At 45.1% G+C, this 27,397-nt stretch overlaps 2 protein-coding genes and 7 non-coding genes across 9 annotated transcripts; 3 read left to right on the top strand and 6 right to left on the bottom strand.

The window, feature by feature from the left end:
* Positions 1 to 1,142: 1,142 nt before the first annotated feature.
* On the bottom strand, positions 1,143 to 1,272 carry LOC117000517. Its single transcript, XR_004418805.1, has one exon. It is a non-coding gene; the product is annotated as a small nucleolar RNA SNORA35 (small nucleolar RNA).
* Positions 1,273 to 1,805: 533 nt separating this feature from the next.
* Positions 1,806 to 6,583, bottom strand: RPS8 (ribosomal protein S8). Its single transcript, XM_033067199.1, has 6 exons — positions 6,481 to 6,583; positions 5,545 to 5,651; positions 5,072 to 5,171; positions 3,547 to 3,722; positions 2,456 to 2,585; positions 1,806 to 1,968 (listed from the first exon to the last, which is right to left on the bottom strand). The coding sequence occupies exons 1-6, from the start codon at positions 6,482 to 6,484 to the stop codon at positions 1,859 to 1,861; spliced, it is 627 nt and encodes a 208-aa protein (XP_032923090.1). The 5' UTR covers positions 6,485 to 6,583; the 3' UTR covers positions 1,806 to 1,858.
* On the bottom strand, positions 2,142 to 2,212 carry LOC117000508. The gene has a single exon (XR_004418796.1). It is a non-coding gene; the product is annotated as a small nucleolar RNA SNORD38 (small nucleolar RNA).
* On the bottom strand, positions 3,221 to 3,293 carry LOC117000507. The gene has a single exon (XR_004418795.1). It is a non-coding gene; the product is annotated as a small nucleolar RNA SNORD38 (small nucleolar RNA).
* Positions 5,262 to 5,365, bottom strand: LOC117000509. The gene has a single exon (XR_004418797.1). It is a non-coding gene; the product is annotated as a small nucleolar RNA SNORD46 (small nucleolar RNA).
* On the bottom strand, positions 5,720 to 5,804 carry LOC117000506. The gene has a single exon (XR_004418794.1). It is a non-coding gene; the product is annotated as a small nucleolar RNA SNORD55/SNORD39 (small nucleolar RNA).
* A 479-nt stretch (positions 6,584 to 7,062) lies between the features above and the next one.
* LOC117000520 lies at positions 7,063 to 7,177 on the top strand. The gene has a single exon (XR_004418808.1). It is a non-coding gene; the product is annotated as a U5 spliceosomal RNA (small nuclear RNA).
* Positions 7,178 to 8,768: 1,591 nt separating this feature from the next.
* On the top strand, positions 8,769 to 8,883 carry LOC117000521. The gene has a single exon (XR_004418809.1). It is a non-coding gene; the product is annotated as a U5 spliceosomal RNA (small nuclear RNA).
* A 438-nt stretch (positions 8,884 to 9,321) lies between these two features.
* Positions 9,322 to 26,346, top strand: KIF2C (kinesin family member 2C). The gene is made up of 22 exons (XM_033067198.1): positions 9,322 to 9,424; positions 9,532 to 9,626; positions 11,349 to 11,447; positions 11,668 to 11,716; positions 13,464 to 13,505; positions 14,354 to 14,473; positions 15,188 to 15,307; positions 15,701 to 15,801; positions 16,063 to 16,158; positions 17,065 to 17,119; positions 17,206 to 17,368; positions 17,642 to 17,732; positions 19,293 to 19,356; positions 20,433 to 20,524; positions 20,769 to 20,911; positions 22,339 to 22,543; positions 23,007 to 23,117; positions 23,620 to 23,687; positions 24,877 to 24,979; positions 25,057 to 25,173; positions 25,500 to 25,626; positions 25,818 to 26,346. The coding sequence occupies exons 1-22, from the start codon at positions 9,361 to 9,363 to the stop codon at positions 25,892 to 25,894; spliced, it is 2,202 nt and encodes a 733-aa protein (XP_032923089.1). The 5' UTR covers positions 9,322 to 9,360; the 3' UTR covers positions 25,895 to 26,346.
* Positions 26,347 to 27,397: the final 1,051 nt, after the last annotated feature.

The following is a 27,397-nucleotide window of genomic DNA, read 5'->3' on the forward strand; positions in this document are numbered from 1 at the left end:
AGCTCCAGGTGCCACTTTGGTTCCCATGGGCAGTTGCCCTTGGCAGCTGTGTTTGTGAGCAGTAACTTTGTAAACAGCACCTACTGATGAGCCACAATCTTGCTCGTCAGGGGACAGGTTTATAATCCTGCTCTGACACCAAACTGGCATTTGCTCTATAAAGCATGAGTTTCTCCATCTGTACAAAGTTCCCTAGAAACACCCTGAATGCTGCTTGCACTCTGTGGAGGATGGTGGGAGAGAAGAAACACACTCAGAGGAACCAGCCGTGACACATCCCTGCCAAGTGCATTTATCGCCTCCACTCCACCTCTCTGGAAAGCAGGCGTGGCTGGAGAGCAGCGAAAGTTTACACCGGATCACTATGGAGAAGGAATGTGCTTGTGAAAACATCCCACCCAGCTCATGCCCCACTGCCAGGGACTCCTGAACTGCAGTGGCACCCAGCTGGGCTCGACTCTGCTCAGCGCCAGAAGCACAGACCCAATCTGAGGGACTCCCGGTGCACACCCACACCACAACCTACTGCCGTGGTCATCAGGAGCAGGAACCCTTCTCCAGCGTGCAGCTCTGGCATTGACTCACGCTCACCTCCCTGCCAGCAACACAGGATGAACCCACACTCCCCAGGGCACCTCCTGCTGTTACACCCGGCAAACCTGGTACAGCATCACAGGAAAAAAACTTAATGCCCTCTCCCCAAAATCAAGCTATTTGAGAAAGCTGCATTTTTAAAGCATGAGACTTGGGTCTCACCACAACTCTGTCTGGAGACATGATGATCATAGGCCACCTCCTCCTGTTCAGAGCTAATAATTGTGACACTGGGGCTGCAGGAAGCCCGATCTGCACCAGCGATCCAATGTATAAATGAGGACTTTGTGAAAATACACAAATGGGATGGAGTGTGCAGTGTGTTCAGACAGGCACAAGGTGTGCGAGCTTTGCTTGTCCCATGGCACAGGACCAGCCCTCAGATGGGCTCCTAACTTCCCCCAATACCTGCACAAAAAGCAACTATTTGCAGAGACTTACTTTCCTTAAGGACAGGAGCCTCCAGGAATTGTAACACCAAAACATCCAGAAAAGCTTTCATTCATCACAGCTTTCCAATTCCACAAGTGACAGGGCAGAAGACTGGAGTTTGTATCCAGCTTTCGAAAGGGACAGACCATGAGATGAGCCTGGTCCTTCTGCTAGAAGGAATTGATCTTGCACTGGAATGAGACCAAGGAGGTCAGAGAAAGACCAGCTGGTCACTGAGCAGTGCTACCTGGTTTGGTTAAAAGATACTGGATCCTGCAGGGAATTGTACAACAGGCAGGAGACACCAAAAGGGGCTGCTGGTCTGAACCAGGGGATAAGAGCCCATGTTACGTGGAAGGCAGAGGCACAAGCTGCAGAGGCTGAAGGTGGGATAGCCAAGTTTTCAGCCAGAACTTTGCCTATTTTCCCACTACCACTCCAACACTCCAACTGCAGTGAATGCTGACTTAAGACAGCACAGGAGCAGGGGTGAAGCGAGCTCCTAGGAACCCATCTTAATGGGGGTGGACACTCACACCTTCCTCCTGCTCACAGGTTTCCTATATTGGACACTCTTCACTTCTGCCAAATCTGACAACTCTTTTTCACACACACTTGGTCCTGCAAGTCACTTGAACCCACAGAGATGTTCTGAGCACATGCAGTGTCAAGTTCTGCCTGAAGACACTTAAAGGGCTCAGGGATTCCCCAGAGTTCCATCTTCTGTCACAGTTTACATGGCCCCTCCACAATGCATACACAAATGAGCACACAACCTCTTACGGGAGCAGACTCTTGGTTTTATTCGTTCTCTTAGCACAATAGTTTTTATTCATTTGCCTTTTCTGGCCTTGATCTTCCTCAAGTAGAACTCTAATTCCTTGCCTTCCAACACGTAGCCATCAGCTCGGCCACACTGTCCAGGTCTGGAGGCAATGCAGGCTGCAAGGAGAAGTCATTCAGTTAAAGTTTGGCAATTGCCCACCCCAGTGCACATACCAAAGAACAAACACTGCACACGGCCTCTCTGCAGCTCATCAGTAACTGAGTCAGCAGTTCATGTGCCTACAGCACCCCTGCCTGAGTGCTCTGGAAGCTGCAGTCCCTAGTGAAGTCCTCCTCAGATCTCCAAACTGTCATCGCTCGGTTCAGTAGCAGAACTGGACAAAGGTCTCATCACCAGAAGACTTCAGAACACTCAACTGTTTGCCAGAGCTTGAAACATTAAAGCTCCTAGATGCCTGCAGCACATTTTTCTGACACACACTTGCTCATTTTGCAAGTCTTAAGCCCCGTTTCTTTCTCAAAGCCCCAACAGGAATAATCAGCTGCAGGAGCCTGGCTAGCCAGGTTTCCTCATCCTGCCACAAGTGGGGTATCCCCGGAGAAGATAAAAGAACAAGTTACATTAGTGCTTCCAGGGACTCACCAAGCAGCTTTCCTTGCTGGAATTGCTCCTCAAGAATACTTGCGATCTTGGCATTCTTCTTTCGCTCATCATATTTTTTCTGGATCTTCTTTGAACGCTTCTTGTTCAGTATTTCCTCCTCTTCAGGAGTCTAAACCAAAGACCAAAAGCAAAAGAAATTGTTTAACAAATGGCCACCTTCCACTAACACAACTGTTTTCTGCTACCATGAAGGGTTCTCTTGTATTCCCTTGTATTCTCAGCACTGTACTCTACAGTCATACCTGGCTGAGGTACAAAATACTTTGATCTCAGAGAATCAGGTGCTGCATTTCACTTTTGAGACCAGGAAATGCAACATTGCTAACCAGAGTCACTGCTGACAACAGAGCAGTGCCCTAGGGAAGGCTGTTCTCCAGTCAATGAAACTGCAAAGGTTTCCCTGGTGAATCAATCCTCCTACAAAAAGCAGTGAATCCTCTGCAGAAATAATGAAAGCACTTGGGTGTAGTGCAAGTCCAGGCAGAAGAGCTCTCCCCTGCTTCTGCACTACACAGCACCCAAACTGCTTTGCTTTTAAGGCAAGGATTAACCTGAATGCTACATGTGGGGTTTCAAATACCTTCTAGCAGTCCAGAGTTTGATTCTCAGATCTAACAGTCCAGAGTAGTTTCAAGGCTCAGTATAGTTTCAACACACTTAAAAACATGCTGAAGTTCAATTAGCAATCCCCAAGCTTTTCACCAAAGCAATCACTGCCCAGCACAAGAACCTGACCTACAAAGTCTTCCTCAGCATCCTAAATTGTCATCGCTCTCCCTTCAGTAGCAGAACTGGACAAAGGTATCATCATTAGAAGACAAAGATCTTGACAGGCAGGTCCTTGTGCACAAATGGGTGAAATGCTTCTGAGTGCGCTCCTGCTACTGAGCACTCCATTAAGAGAGCTAGACTTAGCCTGGGAACCTATGGGAACACAACTGAGATAAGCAATAAAGGGCACTGCTGGGTACCCGACCCTACTCTGGCAGGCACTGTGTTCAGGATAGGTAACTGCCTCTGCAGGGCAGACTCTGCTCTGCCAGGAGCCAGAAGGACAAGCCCAGGCGTACCAGTTTGGCGCCCTTCTTACGTCCGAGGGGCAGGGCGTAGTGGGCCTCGTACCACTGCCGGTACGGGGTGCTGTCAATGAGCACAATGCAGTTCTTCACCAGGGTCTTTGTCCGCACCAGCTCGTTGTTGGAAGCGTTGTACACAACATCAATAATTCTGGTCTTGCGAGTGCAGCCTTTCAAAAGAAGAGCATGAGTTCAGACCTACAGGGATCAGACAGTTGAGTATGCAGTTCACAGCATCTCACACATACCCTTTAGATAACCTTGCACTCAACACCCCATCCAGGATCCTCCAGCCTGCCTGAATTAAATTTAATTAAAAGTTGCATCTATTTTTCATTAGTCAAACTTTTTGTTGTTAGGACAGAAATCTACACCTGGAAATTAAGTCCTTCCTACATGAAAGCCAGGATCAGTGTCCTTGTTGGAACTCATCTCAAAAGTCTCTAAGCAATCCTAGAAAATAAATTTCCAGACTGAAAAATCTGCAGAGGCACAGAGGGCTCAATGCTGTAGACACTTGCTAGAATTACTGAATTAAGCCATACTGAGCAGGACTGCCCTGCAACACATTCCAGAAATCACTTCTATAGGATGAGGGTTTATGAGTAAATTGAGAAGCCCACTGGTGCTCTCACCTTTCCAAGACCCACCTGAAGCATGTAGTCTTGGTTACTAGATTTGACTGTTTAGCAGTCACCTGCCCTGAAAACAGCCCTCCACATTACACAAAGATCACGCGTAAGATGGGCTTTCTCCCTTCACTCACGTACCTCGTCCTTGTTGCAAGGTACACTCAGCCTCTTCCCATGTGCAATACTGACTGTAATGGCACTTTTCACTGCATAGGCAATGCTCTGAGATAACTGAAAGCATGTCCTGTCCTCTCACACCATGCAGGTCACTAACCCATCACCTTCCTTACTGCTGTTTTACCATCCTACTCAGCAAAACTGACTGGGCCCAGGCTCAAGTGATACTGTTGTCAGTTTGTAAAGCAAAGAAAACCCACCCTGCTCAGGGGAAATATGACAATATCACCCTCTTGCTTCTGGGCTTCCTACTTTTGCTTCGCAAAGTAGAAATATGAAATTGCACATGCTAATGTAAAACTGTCCTAGGGTCAGGCCTTCTCACAAGCATCCCTCAGCACCTTTCTCTTTTGCACATTACTTAACTTTTAGAAACCATATTCACTGATGAAAAAACTTGCATTGATAAAGAACTACTCATATATAAGATTTCAGCCCCTCTGTAGTCCCCTTCCCCCAATAAAAAGTTAAGGTAAGCATGTCACTCAGTGTAACTATGACACTCCTATCATTGTGAACTTAGTGGAAATCCAAGTCCCCTAAGGCCACATAAGGTCAAAGTTATCATCACCATGCATGCTGCTTCAGCTGCCAGCTCCAGGATGTTCAATCCAAGCCCACAAATCCATGCTTGCATCCTTCTACTCTGCAGTAGTACAACAGACCAGTGCAGGTTTCCCTTCTATGCAGCAGGTTCACCACACACTTACATTCTGACCCCCAGGAGAAGTTGCCGACATCCAGCCGAAGGGCTCGGTACTTCTTATTTCCCCCGCGAACCCTCACGGTATGAATCCGGCGTGGGCCAATCTGCAGTGAGGAACAAACACCAGGCTGTCGTTGTGCTGGAATGTTGCATGGCTCTCACAGGAGCCCAGCACAGTCCCAACCTCGAAGGCAATGTGGTCAGTGTAACTATGACAAACCCCAGCATCGGCAGATACAGTAAATGACCAGAACGGTCTGTTGCATCTACCTAAGGTGAAAACTTCATCACTCCAATTGCCTCTTATTGCAAAGATCACTGCTTTCCATTGGCAGGGGGGCAAATACCACCTTTTAGAGAAGCAGGGTCAGATATTGAACCCCACACCAAACAGCAGGTATTTAAACCTCTGTTAACACAAGAGCAGCAACTCGAGTCTGAAAACACGATTCTGATCAACCTCAGCCAATCACTCACCTTAGTGTTGGCGGGAGGTCGCCCCAACTCATACTTCCTCTTCTTATGGTAGGGCTTCCTCTTGCCCCCGGTCTTGCGGCGCTTATGCCAGTTGTCCCTGGAAATACCTGAATGGAGAGCAGCGTGGTCAGAGAGTGCCACGAGCCCACCCGGCTGCAGCAGCAGGGCGCGGTTCTGAGTCCTCAGCTCTCCAAGGTTGGTATCCGCACAGTGCACTCAGCCTTATGCAGCAGTTAGAGAAGCTTCATCATTGATACTCAGATCTGCCCCGAACACATCAATTCCAGCAGACAGAGCCCCTCTTTCAAGTCCTCTTCGGGAAGCTGCCTCCCAACGTACCTTGGGTGCAGGGCACTCTCTGGGAAGCGCCCGATGCCGATCTGACAGGCACACTACAGCAATCATCCTACGCTACTGGCAGGATGTGCTAGGTCCGTATAGGAACGGACCCCCATCCCACCTGTCCGCTGAGCCCCTACGAGAGACACCCCAAATCAACTCAGCCTGCTGGGTCCCCAACGGGGCCCATCTCTGCAGAACACGCCACCTCCCACAAGGGCAAAACGTGCCAATTTGCTCAGGGTTCCACAACGCCACCCCACACCCCTCTTGCTGGGTCCCCTAAACACTGTTCCACCTCACCCGCATCTGATCATTTGCAGCAGACACCGGGAGCGAGCCCAGCGCTCGGGATCTGCAGGAAATCAAGGCACGGCGAGACGAGGCCGCCCGCCCTCATCGTCCAACAGCCGCCATGTTGGGCCCGCTCACCCTCCCCCCGACCGCGGCTCGGCGCTACCGCAGCCGCCCCCGATGGCGAACGGGGCAGGCTGGAGGCAGCCCCCGCTTGCCACCCGGTGGGGGACCGGGGCGGATGCAGTGGCGCAGCGGGCGGATGGCGGCGGATGTCGGCAGGCCCGGGACCCCTCCACTCACCCATGGTGCAGCACCGGCGCAAAGAGGCGGGGCGGAAGCTCGCAGGGCGGCTTGGCGGGACGAGCTCTCGCGATGCGGTGACGTCACCGCGCCGCCAGAGCGAGGCGCACGCCGTTGCCTGGAGACGCGGCGGCGCGGAGGGGAGCCGAAGGACAATGGCGACAGCTCGCGGGGGCGGCTCTGCCCGCAGGCCCGGCACGGAGCCCTCATTGCCAGGGCTCCGTCTGCGGCAGCTCCGTCCCACAGGGGCTGCGCGGGTCGTGATAGCCTCATTAGCATATGTTCATTAGTATTCTGAATCATTTGCATGCCCGGTGTGCAGCGCCGGGTTCATTAGCATACCCTACATTAATATTCAGATTTATTCTCGTACCCAGGGTGCACCGGGCATCGGCGGAGCAGCCCCGGCTCCGTTTCCGCCGCAGCTCTCCGGAGCTGCCGCGTCCGGGCGCGGGCTGGATCCAAGGCTCTGCCGCGGGAGCAGCCCGGGCCGGCGGGAGAGCCAGGCACCCCTCTAGGGAGTCGCCATGTCCTAGGGAGGGACAGCTGAGGGACACTATCTGCGTGCGCGAAGGCTTCGGCATACTCTGGTTTCTCTTCAGATCGTATAAATCTTTCGCCTTTTACTAAAGATTTCCGTGGAGAGGAACAGGCACGAGTGTCGAGAAATTTTTTGAGGCTCCACTTCGGTGGAGCTATCCCTCGTTCGGTTCAAAGATAGACAAACGTACGAAAGATCGTTTCAGGCGCTTACTAACAAGTGCGTGCAGTGAAAATCTGTTATTGTAAGTATAATCGACTAAGACGAGTGTAACATAGTTAAAAGTGTTAATTGGGTCCTGCACAGTTATTTGTGTCTAGATTTCACTGGCGGATATTAGGGATTGGCGGGGTGGGTGCGGGCAGGGCGCTGTGTGTACTGACGTTACATCCAAGTGGAGACAGGTGACAAACGCTCTCTTCAGGGCTGTGTCTAGGGACTGGCTGGGTTTTTAATATCTTTATCAATGACACAGACAGTGAGAGCGAGTGCACCCGCAGCCAGTTTGCAAGGTGAGTGATGTGGGGACACACCTGAAGGACAGGGTGCCATCTAGGGGGACCCGGAACACTTGGGCCCACAGGAACCTCATGAAATTCAACAAGTCCAAGTGCCCCGTGCTGCCTCTGGGTCTGGACAATCCCAGACACGGGAAGAACCGGAGAACACAGACAGGAAAACTCACTGAGAGCAGCCCTCCTGAAAAGGAAGTGGGGGTTCTTATGGGCGAAAAACTGGACACGAACCAAGAGTGAGCAATCGCAGCCCAGAAAGCCAAATGCATCCTCCTGGGCAGCAGGTCAGGGGAGGCAATTCTGCTCTTTTACTGCTGAATCCAGCTCTCTGGTCCTCAATACAGGAAAGACATGGATACGTTGGAGCAAATCCAGAGGAGGCTATGAAGATGATCACAGGGGCTGGAGCCTCTCTCCTGTGCAGACAGTCTGAGACAGCTGGGGTTGTTGAGCCTGGAAAAAGAAAGGCTTTGGGGGATCCTTTTGAGGCCTTCTAATACTTAATAGGGGCCTATGAAAAAAAATAGAATTACTTCTTATAAAGGCATGTAGCAGATACGGCAAGAGAGAACGTATTAAAATTAAAAGAGGAGAGATTTAGATTGAATATTAGAAAGAAATTCTTTACTTTTAGGGTGGTGAGGCACTAGAACAGGTTGCCTAGGGAAGTTCTGCCTGCCCTATCCCTGGGAAGCGCTCAAGGCCAGGTTGGAGAGGGCTTTGAGCGATGTGGTCTAGGAGGAAGTGTGCCCACTCATGGCACAGGGGTGGAACCGAGATCATCTTTAAGGTCCCTTCCAACCCAGACTATTCTGTGATTCTACTTTATTTTTCTTACAATTTTTAATTTAATACTATTTTGCTTTAATCATTAAACTTCTTAGTCTCAACCCACGAGTTTCTCACTTCTACCCCTCCCGCGGGGTGGGGGCGGTGAGCGAGGGGCTCCGCGGTGCGCAGCCGGGGTTAAGCCCCGCGGAGGCCGAGTCCGCCCCGCCCCGTTACCGGCCTGATTTGCATACCCAGAGTGCCCCGCGGTCCCGCCGGCTCCGCTCCCGCTGCTGTCCGGCGCTGCGGCCGCTGTCCTGCCCGGGCCGTGGGGGCTGTCCGGCGTGTGCACCCCCCGGGGCCGGGCCGAGGATGCGGGGCCGGGAGCGGGAGGGGAGAGATCGTCGCCCTGATGTGTCCAGAGTGAAGCAGACATGGGAGTATGTCGGGAGGCGATTCACGGTATACTCTGGTTTCTCTTCAGATCGTATAAATCTTTCGCCTTTTACTAAAGATTTCCGTGGAGAGGAACAGGCACGAGTGTCGAGAAATTTTTTGAGGCTCCACTTCGGTGGAGCTATCCCTTATCCAGTTCAAAGATAGAAAAAACTCTCTTAGCACAAAGTAGCTGTTCTTAGGTTCATGAGAGTACTTATTCCCTGCTACATACTGCCAGTTACCGCCTAAGCCTGGTTATAGCGGGGCTGCAGCCACGCCTCGATATCCCACCCGCTCTGAGCTTGTCCTACCGGACAGCGGCTGGAGCTTCCCGCGGCTATTCCCGGGAGAGGTGCCTCCCCCCGCCCCAAGCCACACTCGCGCGGCGCGGCAGGGCCGATCGCCCCGCCCTCCCTTCCCCAGGAGCAGCAACCCTACCCACCCCCAGGACTACATCTCCCAACGGGCCCTCCCACGGCCTGCCGGGAGATGTAGTCCCGCGGCGACTCCCGGCAGCCCCCGCGGCACGCCGGCGCGCGGGGTTTAAACCGGCGGCGGTTGCCGGGCGGGTGTTTCGCTGCTGGGGCGGGACGTGGCTCCTGTTCCCGTGCCCGCGCCATGGATCCCCGCATCTACCGCATCGTCTATCCCGGCGCCGTTATTAACATCCAGCGGAGCAACGGTAAGGACTGGGGTACGGGGAGTCTACAGGGCCCAGGTTGCCGCCGCCCTCGGGAATCCTGGTGGCGTGGGGCGGCCTGGTTTGGCCTCAATGCCAGCTTTTTCCAGGCGCAATCCACCCGGCAACCGTGAAGGTGGTGGACGTGGAGCTCTCCAGTGTGAGCGTGGAGTGGGTTGAGAGCGGCGCCACCAAAGGCAAGGAGGTGAGTGGTGGCTGCTCGCGGCCTCTTCCTGCCCTGGGAGCCCCAACGCCCCGGGCCCCGGCGGGATGAGCCCTGGGCAGCCCGAGACTCGTCTGGAGCGGCCCTGCCCTGCCCCGCTGGGCCGACAGCGCTCGTCCTGGGCTGCTGCAGCTCGCTCCGTGCTCTCCTTGTGTTATACGTAATGAAAGCAGGGCTCTAGGTGTGCCGAGGTAAGGTGTGAGAACTGCCGTGCCAAAGCTGCACCCTGGATCAAGGAGATGTTGGGCTTCTCGCACTGTTGATTGGTTCCAAGATTCCAGTTTTCCAGCTCTGTGGACTGTTGGTTGGCTTTTCATATCCTATGTTAGGGCCTTTAGGGTTTCCTTAAAGTCTTTTAGTAATAAGGTGTTGTCTTAATAGGGCTGGGTTTGGTTTCCTGAATCTCTGCACCAATATGAAATAAATACAGTCTAAGATGGGATAGGAGAGAGGGGCATTTGAAGGTGATGCAGCTGAAATCCTGGCACTTAAAAAAGTCTGGTGCTCAGCAAATGTACTTGTCCTTCTAGTGTCTCTGGAAATGTGCAAACTGGATTTCATGGAAAATCTTAAAAGTTGCCATTGACTGGTTGTTTGAAACCAACTCTTACTCTGTGCATGTGCCTGCTGCCTTCAAATGTTAAAAATGCACAGATTCAGATATAATTGTTGGCTAAATTGCATATATGTGTTAAGATGCTGGATCTTTAGGAAGATATTCGAAATCCAGTAGTTTTTATGTGCTTATGTATATATACTGTGCATGTGCTTATGTGCACTTACATTGTCCACATACCTGTGAGTTAATTCACTTTCCAATTAGCTGCTAACCAGTTTCATATGAATTAAACTTCACAGATTACTCTTTTTATGCTAGAAAGTGGTATTTCCACATTTTAGGGAGATTGACCTTCTTGCTTTCTTCTGTTTTCATGACCTCTTATTTAATAATTCCAAAGTTAATTGAGAACTCAAGTACTTCCTGGTGGAGCTTATGTTGCCCTGTTAAGTGAATTGCAAGCTGCTGGAATTTGTGTGTATAGGTGTTTTCAATCTCTTTAGTGGGGATAGTTTTGAAAAACAGAACAGAGACTGAGTTGTTATATATGTGCTCAAGCCTGCCCTATCCCTGCCTTTGCCAGGTGCCCCATGATGAGGTGAAGGCAGGATTATGATTTTACATCAGGGTCAGTCAAGAAGCAATAGCTGGCCCCAGGTGAAATTGTTTACGGTAGCAAGTGAAGATGTAGGTGAATTAAGTTATGGATTAAATGCTGAATCCTTTATTTCCTAGAGTCTAAGCAGCTCTTTGACGTTTATTTCGGTAAACACTTAATGCTCTCCTAGTACAGAAGTCACAGAGCTGCTGAGATTTACTAAGATTAGTAGTGGGAGATTAGAGCAGGGGTTGCCAAATGGGCTTTGCCCTTTTCTTCAGAAGTGCTCTATGGCACCTGCAGAGCTGTGTGGTGTTTGGCAGATGAGGGTAAATGGCTTAACTAGCACATTTTGTCTGGTGTATTTAGATGTACCAGATTGTTCAAATGGAATAGGAACTACTGTTCTGAGCAATTTTAACATAATATTTGGCAGGCAGCGGGTCAAGTTTGTTTGCCTTCACTGAAAGTCCAGATTGGAAAAAAACAAACCTTAAGTGGTAGCAGCAGTATTTTACTGTGTAAAATCCTGCCTTTGCTCTTGCAGGTTGATATTAATGATGTGATTGCAGTAAATCGTGAATTATTAGAACCTCCTGCCGATGTGAAAGAGAATGTTCCTTTGCAAGACAATGTAACTTCACAGGTAAGTGCTTTAAAATAGTTTAGTTTCTTCTAAGATACTAATGTATAGGTCTTGTTGTATGTAATACTCTCAATCTCAAAGTTTGAGACCTCTAACTTGTCTTTTCTGTCTCATAGTTAGGCTTTGGTCAGAAATTCTTGTTGTATTGATGTTGCCCTGAAGAGCAGTGCTGGATGTTTGCTGCTTACTCCTACTGCTTATGGTATTCCTTGTTTTTCAGAAACAGAAGCGTAGAGCAACCCTTTCAAAAATTCCTGCTCCACGGGAAGGTGAGAAAATGTTTTTGTTTTTTTCTCTGCTATGCCCTTGTGGAACTGTGCTGGTCTTTCACTGTAGCCATAATATTGTACTCTAGTGCATCCTAAGTCTGCTTATTCAGGCAGTACTAACAAAGAGCATACTGTCTCATACTAATGTTTTGGGCTCCTTAGGGCAGGAACGCTTCTAATAGGTTGCTGTCCTGCCCCTATGAGCTGGGGTTTGTTGAGGTGTTCTTCTCTTCTGCAGTATTGTTATAGTTATTCCCTGCTTTAACTGTCACTAGGCAGTTGCTGTTGCAGTGAGTTTTAAAGTTCTGTATGGAACTTTGCAAATGCTCCAAACAACAGAAGTGGCAGTTATTAAGATTAGAAGTGTCAGAATGAGAGTGGAAAGGACATGAAAGAAATAATGGTGACAAATATGTCCCCTCATTAAGCAGTCTCCCTAGACAATAAGTAGAGCTTTATGCTTGCAGGCTTTTCAGAGCAGGCAGCCAAAGTGCCAGCTGGTGTGCCCAGCTCCCTGATTGCACGTCAGTGCAATGTGGTGAGCAAAGCTAGAAGAGTAGATAGAGATGTCAGTGTGGGATTGCTAAGAAATTGTTCTTCTTGAGGTGTCAGGAGTTAGAAAAGGCCCATTTTTCTACCTCCTCTTAGCTTTATTAGCTGTCTCTTTAGGCTTTTAGAATTGCAAATGGCAGCATTACAGTTCTATTTGTAATACACTGTATGATGCTGAGGTTGAATGGTTACTAATTTAATGATTCTCTTAAAGTGCATAGTTAGGCAAAACTTATGCTTCTCCATTCAGTTGAACTGTAAACAAAACATCTGGGCTTATCTAGCCTCTTCTCTTGCATGCAGTGCAAGACAGGGAAGCTAGGCCCAGAAGATAACAGTACAAACTCCCTGGCATCAGAGAGGCAGGAGTTGTCCAGGAATCCTAGTGTGTAAGAATTTGTTCTGTACTAGAGTATCCTGATTTTTCTCAAATTCAGAGAACTCCATAAATTTTGTGAACTGACAATCAAAATGATGTGGTAAAGTCATGACTGTCTATATATATAAGTCCATTGATAGAGCTGGATAGCCAGCTGGAAAACACAAGATGTGTTAATCCAGTCACTGGTTGATGGAAAGATGTCCTTGTAGAGGTTACAGCTCTCCTGAAGTATAGACTCTAATTGCATCTCAAATATCTGTTTCCAGTCCTACTGGCACAGTCTTGTCCCTGAAGACCTGCTCAGAGCTTAAGAGCAGCAGTGTTTTCAGTATTCATCAAGTAATTTCTATTGTTATAACTGGCTGAAGCCCAGGAGTGTCAGAACATCTATCTGTTGCAAACTCTGCACCAATCAAAAAGCTAACATTGGCTTCAGACTTGTTCTTAGACTAAACAAATTAAAGAAGCTCAGCAGGTGTCTGTCTCTATCTTATTCAGGAAAGAAGCAGAAGCAGTGCTTTCAGAATTAAGAACTAGATTATTAAGAAATAGATATTGCCTCAGTCCCATGAATCAATAAAAATTTTTGAGGATGCTGAATATCCTCATATACAAGAATCACTTAAATCAAACCCATTTAGATGGAGTGAATTCTCCAGTTAATCTGCTTGTTCAGAAGTGCTAGCATTTATAGAAACAGTGCTGCTGAGTATGAGATGAGATCAGGTCTGGGCATATGGGACAAGAGAAAATGGAATAAAATGCCCTTTCTGAGTATAACGAAACTGATGCTTTTTGTTTCTAAAATTGCAGCAGTCACATCTAATGTCTCTGCACATGAGCAGAAGATTCAAGGTAAAGAGTTAACAGGAGCAATGAATTTTGGGTATGGTTCTAAGGAATCTGATTCAGAATTGAAATGAAACCTTGGTCTCCAACAGATCTGGTGTCATTTGAAATAATAGTGGTTCATTCTGGATAAATTCTAATAATTGCTAGCCATGAAAGGTGAAGGGACTTCTAGCTTGCATATCACAGTTTCTTTTTCATATCAGATTTGCCTTTTTTAAACAGATCTATTGAGGTAAACATTCCAGTCCTTCCCCTAGGAAGCTTTGTAAAGGACTTTATCTCAGTGAAAGAAATACTTTGGCATGTGAAAATGGAGACTGCCTATAAAGGGACCTTTCTCATAGATTTGCTGTTGGGGTTATACAGGGTCTTTTAGCTGAACGTAGTGCCATGGAGCTCCCAGCCTACTGTGCACCACATGGTCTGTGTGTGGGTGCCCTCATGGTGGGTGGGCACAGTGCTGGCCAGCTGCCAGGCTGCTGTACCCTTGTCACCATCACAGTTAATTCGTACAGCCCTGTGAGTGTGAAGCTTCAGAGGATTTAGTGTTCTAGTTCTTGAAATTTCCTCCTTTCTAGGTATTAAACTTTAAGGTGCTGGAACTATCATATCCTTATGTGAATCCTTAGTGGCATCTGAAAGAAATTCAGTGGAATTGCAAATCTGGAATGAACTGTTTGCTTTTCTGTAGTGGTGGGTTTGTTGATCGCTCTTCACTGCTTGCATTGCTTTGTCCTGCACTTTGCTAATGGAAAAGATCCTTATAAACCACACGTTGTTCTCCACTGCTCTTTGCTTTGTGAGCAATTAATTTCAAGTGTCTGAGTGTCCCTGGATTCCTGTTTCCAAAGCTGCACGTGGCCGTTCCAGGATGTCTGCTATCACAGAATCCCAGTGCAGCCTCCCGGAAGATGAGATGGCAGTAGATCCCTGCACTTCTTTGCAAACCAGAAGATACTCATCAAATCTTGGTAAGTGTAGAAACATCCCAGTGAATTCTTAATGTGAAACAAGTTTCACTTTGTGTGCATTTAATTATTCAAACTGCAAATCCAAGTGGGAGAGCCACCTGAACTTTTTCATAGAAAAAATGAGACCTAGAGGTCTACCACTATGCAAATATGCAGAGCTCTGACCTGCAGTGTTTTCCAAAGGACTTTGGAAAACATGTTGTGCATAATGTGTTTTCTTAGCCAGAGAGCTGTGGTTGGGCAAGTTGGGTGGATGTGGTATCTCCTTAATGGCATAAAATGATATTCATGGGGCTAGGGTGGGACAAGAAGAGCCTTAGCTCTGCTGACAACACCTCCTGTAACTATACTAGTAGTAGTTTTTACCTATACTGGTTGAGTAAAGCAAGAACTTGAGCCTCCTCGAATTACAAAATTGTAGTTATTTCTTTTACTAGGCTACCCTATGAATAGCCTTGCATGTTAAGTTCTACAAAAATACTGAAATAAGAGGCTTGATACTAAATTCTTGTCTACTTGGTTTGGCTTTGATTTGCAACATTGCATAAAAGTTGATGATTGGCAAAGGACTCAATAGTTTACCATAGGTTTTAGATAGTTTTCTCTCCTGCTCCAGGAGTTGAGAAATGCCTGTGATCTATGAGGCTTTACAAATTACAGAATTATTCTTGATCTTTGCGATCTAATCATTGGTTTTGGTCTGGCTTCTTTCAGCAGCTGGCCGAACCAGGGGTGGCGGGCTGGGGTGTGTTCCAGAAGCCTCACTGTCAAGTGTAAATGGAAATACAGAGATTCATCTGCCTGCTGCTAGAACGAGCTCTTCAGAGAGCCCAGGTACCAGGGAGCAGTGGATAAAGACTGACTCATCACTCAGCAGTGAATCACTATGATTGCTGCTTTGTGTACTCAGAGACTAAAGCTTTGAAAAGGTGACTTTGGCAGCAAGACAGAATATCTTGATCATTTTTTATTACAGATGTGTAATTCTGTCATAGTGGTATTACCTCAGAAATGCTGCCTTTGTTTCAGAGTGGTAGTGTGACTTCTGAGGTAGCTTCTGTGATCTGGTTTGGGAAGGAAGTGCTACAAAATTAATGGCCATCCTTCTGAAAATGATTTTCCTGTATGAGCTAGTCTATCAGCAAACTGGAAAAGTTGAAATATTTGTCTTGTGCTTAAGACCTAGTATGAAATTTTAACCCAAGAAATTGTTTTTATTTCATCTAGTTCGAAGAAGATCTAACATTGTGAAAGAGATGGAGAAAATGAAAAACAAAAGAGAAGAAAAGAGAGCTCAGATGAGTGAAAGCAGGATAAAACGAGCGCAGGTAGAGTACTCTACAATACACCTGTAAGGGGGAATTCTATAGGACCCTGTACTACAATAATTGAAACAAAAATGTATTTTGGACAGGCTTTGTTCTTAGAAAGCTGTACATAAGGATGGATTGATTCTGGTTTCAGAAAGTTGTGAATCTTGCAAAATGGTTTGAATTGCATACAGCTGCTTGTTTAATAGGCTCTGGGGCCTTTTTTTTTTTTTGCTGTAACAGATCAATTACATTCACATCCACGGTTTTTCCATGCAGGAGTTTGACACCACCTGTCCGAACTGGGAGTTTGCACGTATGATCCATGAATTCAGAGCAACTTTAAAATGTCAGCCAATATCTATAAGTGATCCAGTAAGTAAATACTGAGGCTACTAACTGTAGTCTGTAGACAGACTTCTCAATTTTGTACTGAAAGTGTTGGCTTCAATCGGTGCATCACTGCCTCTTGGAAATCCTCTGAGCATATTGTGAGCTTGAGGAAGTTGGTATCTGTGAGGTCACTTGCCTTCCCTGTTTAGGGTTAAGCTGTCTTGTTTTACTTTGCTTGTGTCACTAATGGAGAGCCTTTGGTTCAACAATTATCATACAATGATGTGTGACCATCAGTTTGTAAGTGGCACAGCCATTGTTGTAGGAATAGGTATAATTTAAAATGATCTCACTTGTTACAGAACATGTTAATATAAGTAATATGTTAGGTGATCTCAAATAGGTCAAAAAGTGGAGGAGCAAAAGTGGAGGTTAAAAACTAGAGAACCCTGGCTTGGTCAGTACCTTCAGCCATGAAAAAACCCTGTGCACATATCATTGTGACAGGAGAAAAGCTTGTTACCTTTGCCTTCTGTCTCACCCAATGGCATATGAACTTCCCAACTCATCTGATATGTAGCTGTGTTGCACAAATAGCTCAACTTGCTGCATCAGTAAAGAACTCCAAGTCACCAAGATCCTCTGGGGTAAATAGGAATATTAATTTTCCTGATTAATTATTGTACTATAGCTTCAGTATTGATATAACAAATTTTGCTGGAAAGCATTTCCACCTTGTATGTTGGAGAATGCTGCACAAAGGTAAATTATTTGTAGTGTTGTTTTTGCACTGAATGCACTTTAAGACTGATGTTCCTGCATGAGTGGGTTGGCTCAGAAGCAGCTCTGATCAGGATATAGAAAAATGGATGTGAGGGACCATCAGATCATTCTGTAATGAAGAGTGACTGTAATTGGGAAATAATTACTTATTTTCTTTTCTTTCAGATAGAAGAGCACAGGATTTGTGTCTGTGTGAGAAAGCGCCCTCTCAATAAGCAAGGTGGGTCTTGAGCAGCTTGAACAGCTGTCTTGAGCAGTTTGACTTTGTTCATTTTCGCTAAAACCAAGGGTCTTTTCTGTCAACAGAACTTCTAAAAAAGGAATTTGATGTGGTTACTGTTCTGAACAAGTGTGTCCTGATGGTGCATGAGCCAAAGCAGAAAGTGGATCTAACAAAATACCTTGACACCCAAACATTTAGATTTGACTTTTCATTTGATGAAACTTCTTCGAATGAAATGGTATACAGGTAATGCTTACTGCTCACTGGAAATTTCTTTCAGATAGAAACAGGGAGCTATGGTTAGATGACATTTAAGCTTAAAGAAACTGTTACTTGAAATAAGTAGTAGAATCTTTTTTGGAGGAAACCGAAGAACTGAAAAATCTAAGGCTTATTTTTGGCATAATCTTGCTGATTGCCTAAGGATTTGCTTTTTTTTAAAGTTTCTTGTTGAAACTGATGATGATGGAGCAGTGTATGAAATATTTGCTTTAACTATTTTATCTTTTGAATATTCAGATTCACTGCTAGACCTCTTGTAGAGACCATCTTTGAGGGTGGGAGAGCGACATGCTTTGCATATGGCCAGACTGGCAGCGGCAAGACGCATGTAAGTTTTTCTCCAAGGTCTCAAATTTTCTAGCTTTGACAAAGCAATTCACAGTTCCCTGATGTTTGAACATGAGTAGGATTGTGTAGGATCTTGGTTTTATTGTCCTTAAGCTAATACTTTGTAAGATGTTAACTCTTTTTCTGTAGCTTTATTTACTAGTGGGTTTACTTTGAGGTTGTGAGGAAAGTTGTACTGGCTTTTCAAAAGATTTAGAAAAAATAGTTTTAGAAAAAATAATTAGAAATAGAAAAATATTTTTTCTCTTTAGAAAAAAAGAAAAGCTGCCTTTTCAAAGATTTAGGATGTCCTGATATATCAGTTTTAGTCAAGGCTATTCCTTGCTTCAAATGCCTGTTGCTGTTTAACTCTTGTCTGTAAAGTGGGGCTATTAACCTGCATCTGTGACAAAGGCTACTGTCTATCCTGTGCTTTGAGCTTGGAGGCATTCCAAAGAATTCGGCAATTATATAGGAATAAGCCTCTTGATGCACATAAATGTTGGAGTGATCTGGTATTATTTGTGAAGTGGGTGAGTTAGCATGTTTGCTTTCTAACCACTCCTTCCAGTCTAACAATTGCAGCTTCAAGAGTTGTGAAAATTCTTTTGTCTCAAAAGAGAAATCTTGCTCTAAATTTTCAACAGCCTGTGTTGTCTTTAACTTTCTCTTTCTGGGAACTATGGGGAAGAATCATCACAGCATGATAGTGGAGTCAAATGTGCTGTTGTCCTCTTGTGTCATCTGCATTGGACTGGGGTAACACACTGCTTTGAGTACTCAGTCATTGCTGTCATTCAGTGTTAGAGGCAAGTTTCAGGCTAGGACCTCTTATCTTTAGTGCTGTGTAGTCAGCTGTAGATCTTTTCCAGTAATCCAGACAAAAAGCTGGAGCTTTATAGAAGTTTGAACACAAGCTGCATTTGTTGTACTGGAAAGGGCGGAGAAACCTGCTCACCTGAGCATCATTACAGGAATACAGCTGTGACGCACTAAAATCATAGGTGAAGTTACTTTCCCTCCCAGTCCTAGGGCAGAACTAGTGCCGGGGCAACAGCTATACCTTGAGACTAGAGTGCTGCACATTAAACTCTGGTAGATTGGGAATGTGTCATAGGATTGAGCTGTTTAAATAACAGTTGTGATAAAATAAATTTTGTTGTGATTAAAGATGGCCAAACTCCTTTGGCCAAAGGAGTTAAAGGTATTGTCTGCTCTAAATTTGTATTTTTATGACTTATTAGCTTTTGCAAGTAGCTGCAAAAACATTATTCAACCTAGAAGCTTTGTCTCTTATGACTAGAGCCTGTTTGGTTGCACTGTCAAATCAGTTTCCTTGGAGAAACAACTGCTTTGACTTGGCACCCCAGAGCCTTACAGGTGCACTGCTTTGTGTAGGCTGGATCTTCTTTCTGAACTGATAAGGAAACTGCACTATGTTCCAGTAGTCTTGCTGCCACTGGGGTTTATCTATGGAAACTTCCTAGTCTGTTTTGGAACCAAGATCAGATAGGCTGACTTGTTGGTGCCATACCTGACATTTGACCTTTTCTCTTCACAGACTATGGGTGGAGATTTCTCTGGGAGAGCCCAGAATGCCTCAAAGGGCATATATGCTTTTGCCTGTAAGTCAATTCTTCTATAGAGACAAACCAAATTAATGCTTGTTTTTCTTAACTAGGTAAGATCTGGTTTTGTATGGTATTTTAAACATGTCCAGTAGAAGATACAGGAAGTATTTGTTTTCAATAATCATACCTCAGGCAAACACTAGCTATTATTATTTTTTTCATTCATTTCACAAAATATTTTCCTCCAGCCTGTAAGTGTCTACATCCATACTGAACTCCCCAGAAGATACTTGTTTCTGGTAAAGAAATGATACATTCTCTAATTAGGCATTTGCTGGGCAGGACCATTTAATTTTGATTCTTCTGCTTTGCTTTTTTCAGACATCTGAGTACAACACAAGTCTACCCATTTGTGATACAAAAATTGCTGTGTAAAACGATGTATGTGTTGTGTTTCTTCCTATAAGCTTTAAATGCAAAAAAAAATCCAGCATGTTCAAAATTATTTCAGAAAACAGATGCTTAGAAGCCCCTCCTTGATATAATGCCTGGAAAGTACCATGAAACCTTAAAGAAAGACACAGTGTGAACCTAGTCAGCAGCAAGACAGCTGAACCAGGAAAAACTGTTGTCTGATCTCTGAAAAATAGCTATGACTGGCCTTGAAGGAGTCTTTGCTTTTCAGCTCAGCTTCAAAGTCTGGAGCTTAATTGTGAGAAGCTCCACTGGATCCAGCCACAGGGTCAACTGATCTGGTATATTATCTCCAAACCTCAGAAATGCAGATGTTCAGGGATGCATGTTTTCTAAACTTTCTGCAAGATGCACTTGAAACACACATGATTTTTCCAGGCCTGTCCAAAACAATAGAGGATCCCAGTGTTCCCTCAGAGCAGTAAGGATTGTTGTCTGTGGGTGGCATTAGCAGTTGAAACTCCTGTATTTCCTTGATTTCAATCCCTGGGTAAAGATGCTGCTGAATCTGTTCTCCAGATGGTAGCACAGCACTGATTGTTAGCATTTGTCTGGATGTCTGTCACTCAGTGCTAGACACTGCCTTATAGCTGTGCAGTGTTTGAAAGTAGATCAAGTAGCAACCAGTTAACTAAACTTCTGTCTTTCCTCACTAGCACGAGATGTCTTCCTCCTCCTAAACCAGCCCAGGTACAGGAATCAGAATCTGGATGTCTATGTGACTTTCTTTGAAATATACAATGGAAAAGTAAGACTTTTAAAAAAATTTTTAAATCTTGACCTGATTTCTTTGGTTGACTCAGCTACTTATGAAATATTCAAACTTAATACTTTCTATAGTTCTATGTATTCTGTTTTTATTGCTGTATTTGGAATAGAATTTGAAGTCTATGTTAAAGATGCTGTTGCTATATAGCTTTGTATAAAGACAGGGAAAATTCTTACAAGGAGTCCTTATTCAGGTTTGCTTCAATGTTTTTGCCTAAATATAGGTGTTTGACCTCTTGAATAAGAAGGCCAAGCTTCGAGTCCTGGAGGATGGCAAGCAACAGGTCCAGGTTGTTGGTCTCCAAGAAAAACCAGTTGGCTGTGCTGAGGATGTCATCAAAATGATCATGACTGGCAGTGGCTGCAGGTTTGACTTAAAACCTGTAAGAGGAGTCATGTCCTGTTGCATCTCCATGTTTAGAAAAGCTTACATGATGCCTGTAGCTGGTGCTTTGAGATTTAAGCAAAAGCTGAGCAGAAGTTTTTAACACAAGTTAAAACTATTCTGAGTAAAGGCACTGAGCAGCACTTCTGCATGAATACCAGAAAGTGGTTAAACAGCAAAGGACTAGAAGGGATGGGTTCAGCCTGCCTTCCATAGAAAACATCAGAGCTCCTTGTTCATATGTCCTCATAGAACTCCAACAAGAGAAACCATTCACATGAGGAGATGGCTATCTTGGTGCTTTCTGGAAGGAGCAGCTAGTTTACAGGAATACAAGTAGCTCCCTGTGGGCTTTTAAGATCAAGGAACAGCACCTGGTATGAACCATAGTTGCTAAAATGGTTTGGCTTAATTGCAGGCCAGATAAGCTATTCCAATGGCAACGAAAATACTGCATGTTGTTCCAAAATCTTGTCTAAAAAATCCTTGAAAGCAGGTGCCAAGGGACAGCTGTAGACTTAGTGCATCATCCTGGCAGGAAAGGCTGTGATAGGGACAGCTCTGCCATCGTACTGGTATCTGTAACTGGGAGCTAAAATCTGTATTGCCAAGTGTTATCTGCTTCAGTGAAAATGCAACTGCTGTGGAAATGTTCATAGGCAAATGAGAGCTCCTTGGCTTCTGTACTGCACTGTGTGGGCAAATATGCACATCCTAAAAGCTTATTCAGCATTCTGTGCATCCTTTGTGGCTGGCAATTTAGTTGTGAGCTGTTTTTATATTTCATGCTACTCTCTCCTATTTTCCCAGTAGTAGGGATGTGGGTGGAACAGTGAACCTTGCCAGCATTCTCATGGAATAAATGATAGTGAAGGTCACAGGGAGATTTAAATTAAAAGATGTCACTCTGTGCCTTGCAGTGATAGGGCAGGTGCAGCTGCACAGCAGAGGTGAAGTGCCAAGCAGCTTGGCTGGAGAAAGGGATTTACCATGATTGTAATGTGCTAGCACAGCTAATGCTGTTTAGTGGGGAGCTTGGCTGAGCTTACTGTATAATGGCAGATGCATTAAGAAAATGACATGGGGTGTGCTGAAGGTGTGACTTAACAGCTCAAGTGCATGTGAGGCTTTAGCACTCAAAAAGGCATTCCAACGTAGGCTGGTCGAGTTGAGTTGGGCAGCTTAAATAGTCTTAAATTTCTATAATTAGGGTGCAGGTTTGTATTTTTCACAAGTAATTTTGTGCTCTTACATCAGACGCAATTCCATAATTCACACAAACTTAAAGTATTAATGTGTGGGATAGACCCTAGAAGGTTAATTGAATGGCTACAGGTCTTCTCTAGTGTTGTGATTACCTGTTGTCTGTCTTGACATGTTTCTAAAGTTTGTTTGCATCTCTGCTGTAGGACATCTGGGCAGACTTATGCAAATGCCAGCTCTTCCCGGTCACACGCCTGCTTCCAAATCATACTGCGCCGAAGAGGACAAATGATTGGCAAATTTTCCTTGGTGGATCTGGCAGGAAATGAAAGGGGTGCAGACACATCTAGTGCTGATCGGCAGACACGGATGGAAGGTGCTGAAATCAATAAGAGCTTGCTGGCTTTGAAGGTGAGCTACAGATCCTGGAGCAGTGATAATCCACATGTGGATTCTGTTCAACTCTGGGGTTATCTGTTCTGTTTCTTTCCAGTACAAGGATAAAAACAACCAAAAAAGTACTAGTTTAGGATGTGAGCAACCTAAAAACAGAGTATGCTTCCATTTAGAATGTTTCCAGGAAACAGTGCAGTCTTGGTCTTGTCAGGCCACACACTAGTATAGCTATTTCAAGCTTCATTGAAGTTGACTTTTTTTTTGTTGGAGGGTGGGGTTTGTGACTTATGATGGCTATACCTACTGTCCTGTGACAGTCAGCTGCCTGGAGATACTTTCAAGATTATGAAGAACTTAGAGCAATATATGTGATCATTCTTCAGCCTGTTGGGTTTACCAGCAGTTGGTGGCTGATAGCTTGCAGAGCTGTTTGAAGAAAGATGCCAATACTGCATTCACAAGACTTATCTTTTCCTAGGAGTGCATCCGAGCTTTAGGGCAGAACAAGTCTCATACTCCTTTTCGGGAGAGCAAGCTGACACAGGTGCTAAGAGACTCTTTCATAGGAGCCAACTCAAGGACCTGCATGGTGAGTATGCACATGTCAAACACAAGGCTTAGGTTCCATAATTTGACCAAATAGCTTTATGTTCCTCTGGAGCTAAGGAGGTTTTTAAGTCAGAAAGCTTTAGATCTTGTTAAAAAAAAAAAACAAACAAAAAAACCCCTCCAAATAAACCAAGCGTTTTCCTCATGGAAACTTGCCCATGGTGAGTGAGATGATAAATTGGTGAGTTATGCCCAGTTCCAGTAGAAGTGGGGCTGTAGAAGTCTTTTTAATACAGTGAATCTGCAAGAGAGCTTGGTGTGCTCTCAAAGGGCTTTGGTTTCTGTGGATGGTGAAGCACAGCAGGTGCACACAAAGAGTGGAAAGTTGGATACAGGAATGCTATATTCACACAGAATCCATAAAGAAAAATGGACTTGGCCATCTCAATTCCAGCCCTTTGTCCTCAAATGTCCCAGCTGCATGGTGAGATCAATAAGCAAAAGTCAGATAGGAGGCACTAAGGTTTCTTTTGTGTTTGCAGATAGCAATGATTTCTCCAGGCATGGGTTCGTGCGAGTACACCTTAAACACACTGAGATATGCTGACAGGTAATGGCTTTTCTGACCTGTGGATTCTAATCTTATTGTAAAAGGTGTTTTAGCTGCTTTTACTCTCACCTTTGGAACCCAAGTTCTCTTGTATTGTTTGTATTGGCAACCTGGAGCATGGTTGTTAAGAGCAAAGTATTTTAGAGCTGTCATATGAAACTAACCTGGGTGCTCTGTGTGAGACATAACAGATGATGTAAAACCATGAGTAATGGCTCCTTTCCTCAAAGGAATCTTCTCTCATGCTAGACTTCAGACTGCCCTGGTTCTTATAGGGTGTTTATCTTGTCCTGAATGGTTACTCCATGCCTTTTACTTTTTGTAGTACTTTGTGACCCATCTGTAAGGTTGTGCCAAGAAGGTGTGTCATGAATGAGTGTTTTAGTACACTGGCAGAGGTGGCAGCAAAAGCAGGCTTAAGATTAAATGAAAGACAAACTTTGTTGACAAGGTTCAATCTACTACTTTTACTAGGTGGTTAAAGCATACTTAGAAGGAAATTGACTAAAATTAATCTAAAACTAAATCTTAAAATTATCTACCTGGAAGCCTGGGGAATGGAAAAATAGGTAAGGGTAGAAAAAGAAAGGGCTAAGGGCAAGCCTCCCCTTGAGTCACAAGGTTCATGTGACCCCCTTGTCAAACATACCCCTGAACGTGACCAATGGTTTAGGCCTAAAGATCTTAACTGCACTTAAGCCATAGCCTAAATTAAGTAATTTAATATAAGATTTTATTGAATTGACTAGAAACATAACAGTAGCTCACTTCCAGGCCTAATTTACTTAAAATAAAAAATACTTAACACACTTAATCTAAGACAACCTTAATAATCTATTTGTTATAGCATAGTCACACACATGCACACACACCTAAAGGACTATGTACAGGGTGTACCACCTGCTGTGAAGAGATTTCAATCCTAGCTCAACTGATGTGAGTGTAACTGCCAGAGTGGCTCCTAGATGCCCAGACAGGAAAGTTTCCATAACGCAAACATCTCCTGGCTTTCCTTCCCACAGTATTCAGGGGTTTCTACTCACATAAGCCTGTTTTGGGGATGGTAACTGCAACTTTTAAACTGAACTGATTGTTTCTTGCTGAACACTGATTGCAGTAGCTGCTTTGTGATGCTGTAGCCAAGAAACTGATGCAAGATGAATTTAAGTGACAAATCTTCTTGTTGCAGAGTGAAAGAGCTCAGCCCTCATGATGGAGGTAGTGAAACTCAGAGTCAGATGGAGACTGATGAGGATGAGACCATTACAGAATGCTCAGATCCTCAATTCAATGTATGTGTGTGCAGTGGGCTAAAGAGAACTCAAACCTGGGAACAACTTGCTGTTCTTACCTGGGCTGTTTCTTGCAGTTCTCCAAGGATGAAGAGGAAGAATTCTCTCCCAACATGTTCCGCTATCGTGAGGTTATGACTCAGATTAGTGAACGGGAGGAGAAAGTTGTAGAACAGCTCAGAGAACTGAGACAGGTATGGGGAAGCAGCAAACCCAGCCCAGGCCACCTTCTCTATGTTGATAGCAGCTTGCTTTGTTGGAGCCAAGTGCTGCTGGGGAAGCAGCAATGCAAGATGCTGTACCAGTGGTGTTACTTTTTGCTCACTGCTGACTTTTTCCCATATTTTCTGGCTCAACTGGTTAAACTGGGGCATTCCAGTGCTTTTGCCACTTCCCTAATAAGCATGAATTGCTCCTGCTCTGTAGAAGCTCAGCTATGTTGATTAGACAGCCAGATTTGAAGAAACTAATTGAATTTCCCAAAGTCCATTTCTCATCACTGTTATCCTTGTAAATACAGAGAATGACTACTGAACTTGACTACCTCTTGGGAATCACAGAGAAACCAGATTATGATCTTGAGACCTTTGTGAGCAGAGCTAAGTACTTCATAGAGGACAGCTCAAGAAATTTCCTCAGTGTCAAAGGTATGTTAGAGCCTGGATCTGACTAGCACTGTCACTAATGCTTTTCCAAAGACCTGGAAATAACACCAGCATACCTGTGGGAGCTTGAGCAGCCAGTCCTGCATAGCTCTGAGGTCTGCTGAGAGTGACAGCTGGGCTAGAGAGTTCAGCTTCCAGATCAGTCACCCTGTTGCTCTTACCTTTCTTTACAGAAACACTGGATGCCCTGGGGACTGCCATGCAACTGGAGGAACAAGCTAGCAAGCAGATAAGGCGGTGGAGGCCTTAGTTATTACAGCAAAACCTGGTTCACAAGCAATCTTGCATGCACTTGTCTTGTCTTGCGTGTTTGTCAGTGGTTTGTATCCTGTTTTAAATGTGGTAGGGTTTCTGCAGGTCACATGTCTAAGGGCAGTGAACACAGCAGCCTTTTTCTTCATGGGCCTGTATCTGGGTACTCAGCCAAGTGGTAAAATGCATCCACTGCAAGGCTTGGGTAGGGGGGGTGCCTGAGAGTCTGCAGTCTCTGCCTGAGGTATCTGGCATTTGGCCCTTTGCTAGTGACAGTGGTCTCCCTTAAGAGAACTAAATCCACATATATAACACCTAACCTTTTCCAGGTGTGCTTGAAACATTGCAAAACTGTTGCAAGTTTTGCTTTTCTAGAAAGAAAATGACTATGTGATTGTAAAAACCAGTATTTTAAGAAGTTGAATAAATAAATTTTGTTGGATCTCATTATCTTATCTGTCCTAAAAAAAATATTTCTTGCTGATTTTGATAAAGTTTAACACCTCTTAAAGACCAGCAGGCTTGCTTGTTGGTAGGGAGGCTGATTTTTTGGATGAAGTTTCTTTTCAGAGTCTTTATACTTGTAATATTTACATAAAAAATCACTCAAAATATGTTTTGTCTCTTAATTTTGAGATGCTGCTGGGATCCCCTAATGGGGAAAGCTGGCTTAGGTGTAGCTAGCTGCTTCCACTGGCCCTTGTGTGCAGCCTGGGTCCAGATTGTCCTGCAGACTCTTCCTCTGGGAAAGAGCAGGTTAGGGAAGGAACAGTTGTAAGGCATGAGCTTATGCCTGCTCTTATTTATTGAGCTCAGTTCAGCATTTGTCTTCAAAAGCACAAAATAGTTGTGTGAGCTCTAGGTTCAGCAACACAGGATGCAGCTCTGTGAACATCAGATCACAAAGTGACCCTTCTACCATTACTCCTTCTTTTCTTACACCTACCTGATCGCTCTGAAAGTCAAGGGTGTAATTTAAGTGACAACACCCTAGCTCTGCACCTGCCATCTGTGGACTGCATCCTTGCTATGTGGCTGGAGATGTCAGCTGTATTGGAAGCCAGTTATTCAGCCTGGACTGGATCAATTGTGTGCTGTTTCAGGGCTGGCATGGAAAAGATAGCAAAAGAATTAAGGATCTTTGAGGGATGTGAGCAAACATTAGGCCCAAGCACTTAAAGAAAGGGATACTTCAACCCAGGCACAATCCTCCTTTGCAGCATGGGCACTTTGTGCTCAACAGTTTAGGTTCTGGGAGCAGAGTGGGGCTGAGCACTCTGAGGGTTTCTGAACTGTGAAAGCTGACTTGGACCTGAGCTGTACCTGCATCATACTAAGCTGGCACAGCTCGAGTAAAAGGGCTGTTCTGCCCTACTAATTCTCGACAAAAGCAAGACAATCCTGTTCCACTTCAGGTGTTAGTACTCTTGGATTATCCTGCCTTTTCCTGTGCAACAACCACAGTATTGCCCACTACCTTCCCTCTGTGGACCTAACACTG

This window comes from Catharus ustulatus, chromosome 9 (genome assembly GCF_009819885.2).
Source record: "Catharus ustulatus isolate bCatUst1 chromosome 9, bCatUst1.pri.v2, whole genome shotgun sequence".
Lineage (NCBI taxonomy): Eukaryota > Metazoa > Chordata > Aves > Passeriformes > Turdidae > Catharus > Catharus ustulatus.